At 39.1% G+C, this 9,427-nt stretch overlaps 2 protein-coding genes across 4 annotated transcripts in view; one reads left to right on the forward strand and one right to left on the reverse strand.

Annotated features, from left to right (window-relative positions):
- dock7 (dedicator of cytokinesis 7) overlaps positions 1-1,437 on the forward strand; it is a 66,626-nt gene extending 65,189 nt beyond the window's left edge. The window contains exon 53 of the transcript XR_003673933.1: positions 1,301-1,437. The gene's annotated coding sequence lies outside the window, so the exon portion shown is untranslated. The remainder of the gene's footprint in view (positions 1-1,300) is intronic.
- usp1 (ubiquitin specific peptidase 1) lies at positions 21-9,195 on the reverse strand. 3 transcript variants are annotated; one of them, XM_028445085.1, is made up of 9 exons: positions 8,946-9,195; positions 7,884-8,115; positions 6,531-6,669; positions 6,325-6,426; positions 5,972-6,138; positions 4,441-5,135; positions 3,518-3,673; positions 3,217-3,418; positions 21-2,026 (listed from the first exon to the last, which is right to left on the reverse strand). In XM_028445085.1, the coding sequence occupies exons 2-9, from the start codon at positions 8,051-8,053 to the stop codon at positions 1,297-1,299; spliced, it is 2,361 nt and encodes a 786-aa protein (XP_028300886.1). In that variant the 5' UTR covers positions 8,054-8,115; positions 8,946-9,195; the 3' UTR covers positions 21-1,296. The 3 variants fall into 3 exon arrangements, with proteins under 3 accessions (XP_028300886.1, XP_028300883.1, XP_028300885.1); XM_028445082.1 differs by having other exon boundaries at positions 6,531-6,672; positions 8,946-9,194; XM_028445084.1 differs by lacking the exon at positions 8,946-9,195 and adding an exon at positions 8,187-8,251 and having other exon boundaries at positions 6,531-6,672.
- Between the last annotated feature and the right edge of the window lie 232 nt (positions 9,196-9,427).

A 9,427-nucleotide genomic window follows, 5' to 3' on the forward strand; every position in this document is an offset into this window, starting at 1 on the left:
AACCAAAAGTAGTATTTACATTGATTATGTTCACACATGAAAGTAAATCCCTGATATGATGAATACACCTGAGGATAGAAATGTTCTTAAATCTTCAGGTTTTTCAACCAGATGCCTGATTTTTTTTCACCTCAGGATGAGATGCATAGCAATGAAAACATTAGATTAGCTTTTACCAACGCAGATGTGTTGAAAGTGTCTCTCTACATCCATACATAGCTGATTGCAATGTGCAGCTCTTTATTGTTAGACATTATTCTGCAGAGCTTGACCACATATTGAGATTATGTGCGAATAAGGACGGTAACGCGACAAAAATGTAAGTTTGTTCTGCCAAATATAGTAGTACCGAGTAAATATAGCAGCTTTTTAGGTATAACAAGTGACAAGATTGAAATAAATGAACCTTCATTTCGTCTGGAAATTACAAGTTGCAGATGAGAAGAGGGTTCAGATATTTAAATTCAGTAATTTTATAATATTTGAGTCAAATTAGCCCCTTTGTGAGTCATAAAATAAGTGGATTTTCTCCAAATCCCATTCACAATGCTAACATAGCTACCTTAAACATCAAAGCTGGGCAGTAAACGTGGATAGCTTACCAATAAGTGGAGAGATAAATTAAACAGTCATTTTACCCAAAATTAATTTACCTTGTTACATTTTGCCAATAGCTGATTTCATGGTCTAACAGACTGTGGAAGAGGAAAGCAACTGTAACACATTTAAAGCTGGGATTGTGTGCTGTAAAAAATGATGTATTCTAGTCATCCAGCAGGGAAAAGAAGCTTTGATCTATTTAATAATGTATTAAATCTAAAATTTACACCCAAAGCCACATGAACACGACCTGCCTTGCCAGAACTAGAGGTACAGCTACCAACCCCATTGTAATTTTTTAAAAAATATGACTGTCACACGTAACCAAATATGAAGTTATTTCTTGAAGACGTTTCCATCATATCATCTGTTATTTGGTTCGTTTCATCCAGCTGCACAAACCGGACCATACCAAAGGATACTACACACACACACGTTAGAAGATGATGCTTGGGACATTTTAGATTTTAGTATAAAAAGTGCATTTTGCAAAAATATGCCATACATCATCAGAAATGAGGAAGACAAAAAAAAAGTTTAAAGGAAAAAAAGTGGGTTGAGAAAAATGTAAATATAATTAAACTTGCTTCAGAAGGGACGGAAAATTGAACCCCAACAAGAGTCGTTTAAAAAATCTAAGCTTTGATCACAGGTCAGGACTTTTGGCACAGTTTGATGAGCTGTTGATTGTGTTTGTCAGTGTCCGTGTTCAGGCCTCCTCCTGTAGAACAGCAGGTACGGCGTGGACGAGGAGCTCGTCTCTGGTGAACAGGCACGTACAAACTCTTCCTCATCAAACAAACGCACCTCAGAGTCATCAAAGTGCAGCCATTTGCCTTCGTACTCCTTCAGGCTGTTCAACGCCTGCTGAGCTGAGGCTTCCATCTGTTCGCCGACGGCCGCCGTCGACCCTTCACCACCGTTGGTTTTTCTACATTTCAGCACCTCCGCTACTTCACTGCTGCTGCTTGTTTTTTCCGTGTGTTTGCCGTTTCCCTGCTCATACGTGGACGCGCTCCTCTGTCCTCCCAGCAGTCCCACACTGCCCTCCAACAGCTTTTTGCAGCCTGTTTTAGCGCCAGCTCGGCTCCGCCCCCTCAAGCTGAACGACACCTCCCCGTCATCGTAATCCAACCCTGGATCCTTCATCTGCGGATCATCCTTACGCTGGTTCTCTTCCTGTGTTTCCACTTTGGGTTCTTTCCCCTCCTGTGGCCACAGCTTCATGTCCGTGGGCTCAGACATGCGGATGTAAGCGGTGTAGTGGCCACTGCTGATGGTCAATCCGCTGTGCATGATGACGGCAAACAGCTGGTAGATTTGACCCTTGCACGCTGAGGACTTGGTGCACCACTCCTCCAGGGACAAGCTCAGAGGGGTCTGCAGGGGCGTGTTCACCTTGGAGAGACTGGCATACGGATCAAACCTGCAGGTAAAGCACATGTACTGTATTAATAAATACAAAAAAACTCATTTATAGATCAGGGACTGCTAATACACTTCCCTTAGAGCTGTGGTTCTCAAACTGTTTTGGGTGTTTCCCACTTTGAACAAAGGTGAACTTTTTTCTTTTTTTTAATACGTTATTGCACTAATTAACAAAAAAAAATTGTCACAGACAACTGTCATCGAAAGTACTTTTAAAACAGAAATACATAAAAGGGTAAGTGCTTTTTTGTCAATTTTTTTGATACAATTATGTAATTGTGTAGTCTACTTTCAGAGTTCATTTTATTAACTTTTTGCTAGTTATCTCAAACATTTGTTTTTTTCCCATCATCTAAAATTTGCTCTACCATCTTCAACCAAAGATGTAATTTGGGTGAGATTTGTTGATTCCATGCCCTTATTACCTGCTTCATGGATATAATACACCAAACATTATAGAGTGGAACATTTGCCTTGTTTATTGTTGTTTATTGATAAACTGATTCCTAAAAGGTTTTTAACTTTCAGGCCCCACATGTGCCCCAAATAATCCTGACAAACAACACATTTTCAAATGTATTGAACTAACGAGGAAAAAGTAACATCTTTTTTTCATAATAAATCAAAAATTAAATTACACTAATCTCCTGCATAAAAAAACAAATGTAAAAGTGCAGTAGTCAAAAATACAGGAATTAACATTGTTTGCAATCTGTTAAAAAAAAAAAAAAAGCTTAAGAAAACCAAAAAGGCTGATGTAAATCATTATTTTTGCACTTTAGTTCCAACATTTTGTTCCTGGTCTCACATCTAATGCAGTCTAATAATTTAACGCTTTTAATTTCATGCTCTATTTTTAGGCTTCTCATTATTACTTTCCTTATGTGTAGGCGTTTTGTTTAGTGTTATTTATGATCTTTATTGTCAGTGAAATTGAAAATGTCGTTCCGTTTGAGAAACACTGCCTTAGGTGTATTATCCACTCGCATAACTAAGTTTCTTGTTGAGTTGCTCATAGAAATGTCATTTTTTACACACACAAAAAAAGCGTTAAACCCTAAAATGAATTCTAATGATTTACTATAATGTTTTTCTCTCATGCTCAGACAAAGCAGGATATGTGCTTTAGTTTATGACATTGTTAGTATATCGGCTCTAAAAATCATGAACAATCTGAAAACCACTCACTCCAGGCTGTTGGCAGAAAAACGCTTGAGGTGAATAGTGACCACTTCAGGAGTTTTGTCAAATCGCAGACTTCGCTCGGCCTCCGTGTAATGATGGCACGTCTCACAGAAGTATTTATCCTCCCCGACGATTCGCTCCACCGACGCAAACTGCTCAATGGCCCAATTTAGAGTCTTCAGGTGTGGTTTGGGGTCCGGAGAAACTGGAACGATAACGAGTATTAAACAATCACGTATTGAAAACCTACAACGGCCTCTTGTGTCAAAATAAGAGTTAGAATCACGCGTGTACAGATCCTTACTCTCTGAGAGTTCGTCTGGGCTGCTCGGCTGGTCGTCGAGCACGGGGACACTGATGTCCTGGAAGTCCTCCCTCCGTTCTGTGAAGCTCTCACACTCCAGGCATCGAGTGCGGAGAACCAGCTGACCCTGGAACAGGTGCCTCAGGTTGAGAATGCCTGCACCAAACAAACAGGACTTAGGAATCAACAACTTCTGTCAGACCAACAAATGGATCTAAGGGTGTAGGGGAAAAAAAATCGATTTAGCGATATATTGCAATATTTCACCGCGCGATTATGGTATAGAATGAAAAAATTTCAAAATCCATTTTTTAAAACATGTTTTTAAAAAAATAAAATGAAAAATTAAATCATGTTTTTAACAACAAAAAAAAGACCATTTAATTGTGCTAACATACGCATAGCACGTAAACGCCCGGTCACTAGGTCCAGATCTTATTAAACTACCTCACTCCCCAATGCATTTTAGCTTGACGTTGAATGCACTTTATTTTCATAAAACTTATTGGGTACTTTAATCGATGTACGTGGTTACTTTTTTAAGAATTTAAGAACTTAACAGAATCAGAATCTGTTGTAGAGGCAAAAGTTAAACTTTTTTTTTTTTAACAGTTTAATAGTTTTAATTGATAACATCCCACTTGTTTGATATTTGTACTTGAATTACAGTTACTATTTACTTGTTCTTGCAAGTTTAAAAAAAACAACAAATATTTCATACCATTTAGTGCTTGTGAAATTTGTAATTGATATTGTAATATATCGCAATGTATATCGTGTTGTTTAGTATGGGGATATAATGTATTGTGACATGCAAATTGTATCTTATCAGATTTATGACAATGCACACCCCTAAATAGAACAAAGAAAGGGACAGAATACTCATGAAACTACACCTGATCAATGAGATGAGCGTTTCCTACCTTGCTGCTGTTCACCGATAATCGTCTTCTTGTCGTCTGGGACATTTTCAGGTGAAACCTCCAAAGCGGTGATTTCATTTTGGTCTTCCTTCACTTTGTCCTCAGTTTTGCTCTTGTTCTTCACAGAAGTGGAGCTGATCTTCCCCATGCTGCAGAATTTGGAGAAAATACTTGGCTGCTTTCCAGACGGCCTGAGCCAGCTCAGCTTGGCTCTTTTCTTCTTTCCGTCCGTTTCTTTAGACGCCTTTTCATCATTCTTCAAACCGTCGCGCTCCTCTTCCCTGGTAGGTTTTGTTGCTGCCTCGTCCACCTCATCATCTTTTTGGGTGCTGTCCTTTGTGATTTCATTGGTGGACTTTCTTTTGGAGCGACGCAGAGGTACGTTTTTGACCAGGTTTTCCTCCACTAAATCAGATTTCTTACTACTGAGAGATTTCGGCCTCTTCTTGGCGTTTCCCACTTCTGTGTCGCTTTTTCTCTTTCCATTGAGCTGCTCTTCCTCTTCTGACGAAGGTTTGGATTCTGTCTGAGAGCTGCTGGAACCCACATCCTTGCAGTTTTCCACATTGACTTCAGTCGCATCATCAAGATCCTTCTTTATGGTGTCACATGCCTCCTGGACGTAACCCAAGATGCACTGCAGAACCTCCTGCGCGTCATGCTGAAGATAACCTTCGTACATGGGATTCAGCCGTCTACAAGAGAAAGAAAAGAGAATAAACCGGACATTAGACAAACCAATCCTAGACTTGAAAGAGATTTGGGGATTAACTGAACAAGTCCTTAACATACACCAGCAAAGGGAGAACAAACAGTAAGTTCACTGACGTCCATCTCAAAATCTGAAGTCTTCTTACTAAGAGGCAGAAATACTAACCACTACTCCACAGTGCCACCAAGAGAAGCACTGGTTCCACTGGTACACAACAACTATTTTATTTCTTATTTAATACCATATAGCACAGGACCTCCTATTTCCTATTTCAAAATGTCTCAAAATCTGGTTTACCCATTTCTAGGGATGGGTACCTTTCACAATTGAACCAATACTCGGTACCTGGGAATCGGTACTCATCAGCACCATTTTTCGGTAATTTTGTGTGTGTTTGTGTGGTAGTAAATGGTAAACAAAAAAAAATTAATTAATTAAAAAAATAAACTTCAACAAATTTGTATTGTAGCAACATTTGCTTTACACATTTCTTCAACATAAAAACCCTCGACTACAATCAGTGTTTTTCTTAATAATGCACAAATTAAAAAGCAGCTTTAGGGCCCTTTAGTAAATCATAGCCAGTAAAGTGATCTAAAGCAAGATCAATTTACTTCCATGCTAAATAGGGTTAATAGAGTCACCTACTATTATTAATTTTACATGTTTTAAATTAAAAAACAGGATGGTTACAATATTGTGTGAGATTACAAAAAATAAAATAAAATACAGTGGAAATGTGTCATATGGTCCCAAAACAGTATCTATGAAACCTTTAAGGTAGGAAGAGAGAAATGGATAAGATATTTTAAAAATCACCGCAGTGTCTGCAGGATCTTGCGAGGAGTAGTTGCCAGCTCTCCTTCACCGACTCCGTCAGGGTTGAGCAGGAAGTTGGACTGAAGCTGCTCCACTGAATCGATCAGACTGTTGAAGCTGCCCAGGAGCTCAACGTGAGCTGGGACATGTTCAGAGATGTCCTCAGTCTTCAATGTGGGGAAAACGTGAGCAAATAGAAGAATTCATACAATAATCATTCACTGGATTAGACGTCAAATCATTTTAATTTGGTATTAAATGTTCAAAGTGGTGTATATATTATTTGGTTTTCAGGAATGTCTGAATTCTATTCCCTTTAAAGTGAATGTATTCTACATTTATTTGGCGCGGACCTTGTCATTTGTATCCGTTCCTTCCTTCAGCTTGTCCTTTTCTAAATACAGGCTGTGCAGCTTCTTTATTCCATCTCTAAACCCCGGGCAGTAAAACAAAACCTGTGAAGACATCAATACAAAAACCAAATGTTAAATCTTTCATTTAAATTAGTTTTTTTACTTTGATTCTGTATAAACTCACTCGATATCTGGTGCCGACTCACCTGTAAAACGCTGTTCAGGTAGCAGGTGTTGCCGAGGTTGCTGAACGCCACAAACGGCACCAAGTTTTCTCGCTTTTCACACGGCAGGGGCCCAGGTGAGGACGGTTGTAACGACGGACCAAAGACCACCTGAGGGCAGCTGCTGCACAGCAGAAAGAATGGGATTTACTTCTGGGCCATTGTTTGAGATGTGCCACATGAGAGAATGATCACACTTCAAAAATATGTTTTTTCAAAAGAATATGGCTTCCTGCTCCATGATTAGAAGTTTAAATAGTGTAGATTTAGAGAAAACAGCTTGGCATGACTACCTTCTATTCTATGCACCATATTATGGTATTTTATTGCATTGAAATTGTTTCCAACACAGCACTGTACAGTCAAACAGGCCAGTTTTAGGTAGATCATATGGAACAGGGGTGTCAAACTAATTTTAGTTTAGGGGCCAAATACGGAGCAGTTTGATCTCAAGAGGGCCACAGATTTTATGTGGGAAAACATTTCAACATAAAAATGACTGCAATAATGTGATATAAGCACCAGAAAAACTGCGAGCCCCTGCAAATACTGTTGAGTTTCTTTTACACAATGATTCATCTTTTGCCTTTCATTTTTACTTTCTACTGCGGGCCGAATTGGATGCTCCAAAGGGCCGGTTCTGGCCCCTGGGCCTTAAGTTTGACACTTGTGACTTAGATTTTTGTTTTATTTTCCATTAAACAAACACTAAAAACTACACACAAAAAAAAAGCACTGGTTGCAATTTGTGTGTGTGTCTAGGGTTGCAAAGAACAGATATTTAGTAAATTTCAACGAGAACTTGAAGATCAGAAACTTTGGAAAGATTCAAAATAAACATTTTTATGGGAATTTTTTATTGGAATTAATGGGAAATTGGGAGTAACTTTTTAACAACTGATGCTGATATTTTGGATGATGCAATATTATATTGGCCGTGACTATTGATACGGAAACGATCATTGGCCAGTTTAGGTGACATGATAGGTGCACCAAGTGACGTAAAGTTCCGTCATTTTCATTTAAGCTCATATTAATTTTTTAGCTGATGTTTAGTGATGTTGCTGTCGGACGAACGTTAGCTTGTCATCTCCTCTGAGGGAGGGACTTTGAGAAGTTTGGAGGCAAGGTAAGAGAGTAGTGGGGAGGGAGGGATCTGAAAGTTGCAGACTGCACCTTTAAATCCCATGGAAAATTTCCAACTTTGAACATTTGCAGAATTTTGCAACCTGGGTTGAAATGTTTAATTGTATTCATTTGAATGGATGTTTAAGAAGATTGCTAGACATTTTGACACTTTAGCAGAACCTTATTTTACCTGCTGCACAAACCTACCTGGCTTCAGGCTCTTCTGGTTCACAGCTTTTAGCTTCATCTGTCTGACAGTCAGAGAAGTCCAGCGCTCGTTTGGTTTCTTTCCTCTGGAAGAACTTGAGAGAGAGTTTACTCTTCTTCACTGGGCTCCCTGGAGCAGCCACCGCATGGTCACCCTGCAGACCTGGCATCCTTATCGGTCAACTCTTCCGCCTTCAGGACTCTGTCTAGCAGGAAGCAACAGCGCGATCCACTGGGAAATAAAATAAAAGTTTGTTTTTAGGTGGACACGGTGTAAACAATACCAAAACAAAAGCGCCTTACGTGATTCCTGAACCAAAACACCTGTGTTTAATTCACCGTGCTCGGATTAAACCGCGGGAACAAACTCATTCGATCATTATGTAATGTGCTAGCTAGTGTAGTCAATCTACTGGTCCTGTTGTTAACTGGTGACCAAGTTCGACCGTAACGAAACAGTCAACAAGTTAAAACCAGGGATTATTTTAACGATACATGGAAATTCAGGGACGTCTTTAAAAAATATTTCTAAACAATCCAATGTATAATATGCGTCAATACATTATATAGTGGAATAAATATGTGTGTGTGTTGTTTCTCGTAGCATCAACAACGCAATTCTTCGCTAATATTATAGTTACCAATAAACCAAACATTGTTGTTTTTTTAAAATATTTTTTTCATTTAATTTAAAAAGAAAAAAAAACGTCTCTGACTAGCAGCAGCAACAGCTGATGTACTTGGTTACCACCAGTTACGTGGATGACCAAAATATGCATTACATCGCTAACGCTAACAGTCGCTAGTGCTGACTGTGCGCTAACGGCACCGTAGTGGTTAGAAACCAGTGCTGTTACAAGCATTAGCACTTTTTATTATTACAGTATAGACAACCCCCACAGTACATAATGATCCCTGTATGCTCAGAAATCAACGAAACTGGGTTAAAGTGGTGCCCAGACTGGGTAGATAACCCAGACAGCACGCCGTCTCCAACAGTTCATCGGTTTGAAAACAATCTTCTGGACCCCCAGCAATATCATCATCTTTACAAGCTCTTACCTGATCGTCTCATTTCAAATGTAACTGTGCAGTAAGTCATGAAATATCCAGAGTTAAATTAATAACATTGATGTGGTTGTCAATACGGTGCAGCAGAAATTGGCGCTTTTTCCTGCTGAAGGAATGGCTGTCCGCCGCGTCGCCGCCCTGAGGTAGACACGACGTTCAACTGTGCCACACATAGAAAACACAAACATTACCTGCGTTTGTGATATTATGATACACAAAATATGTTGTGACTCGCGTGTGTTCAAAATATTTCAAAAAGCACATCGTAAAAATCTTTTTTTTACATTAGGCTTATGCAAGACACCTATTTTTTGAATAGGCCCACATTGGACGCCATCTTTGTAGTTTTTGTCATACGGGTCAGTGCTTGTAGGAACCAACAAGAGATTGGCAGAAGTATTAGGGCCAATTTTTCTAGTAGATAAATATGAAAAATCAATAAATAAAATATTGTCCAGAATTTGGGGTTTATC

Source organism: Gouania willdenowi, chromosome 4 (assembly GCF_900634775.1).
Source record: "Gouania willdenowi chromosome 4, fGouWil2.1, whole genome shotgun sequence".
Lineage (NCBI taxonomy): Eukaryota > Metazoa > Chordata > Actinopteri > Blenniiformes > Gobiesocidae > Gouania > Gouania willdenowi.

Coding starts and splice junctions, on each gene's coding strand:
- usp1 (XM_028445082.1), bottom strand. CDS start 8,053: ATGCCAGGTCTGCAGGGTGACCATGCGGTGGCTGCTCCAGGGAGCCCA. Junction 6,427..6,530: donor ACCTGAACAGCGTTTTACAG/GTGAGTCGGCAC, acceptor ATGTCTTCACAG/GTTTTGTTTTACTGCCCGGG. Junction 5,136..5,971: donor AAGATCCTGCAGACACTGCG/GTGATTTTTAAA, acceptor TTTCTCTTGTAG/ACGGCTGAATCCCATGTACG.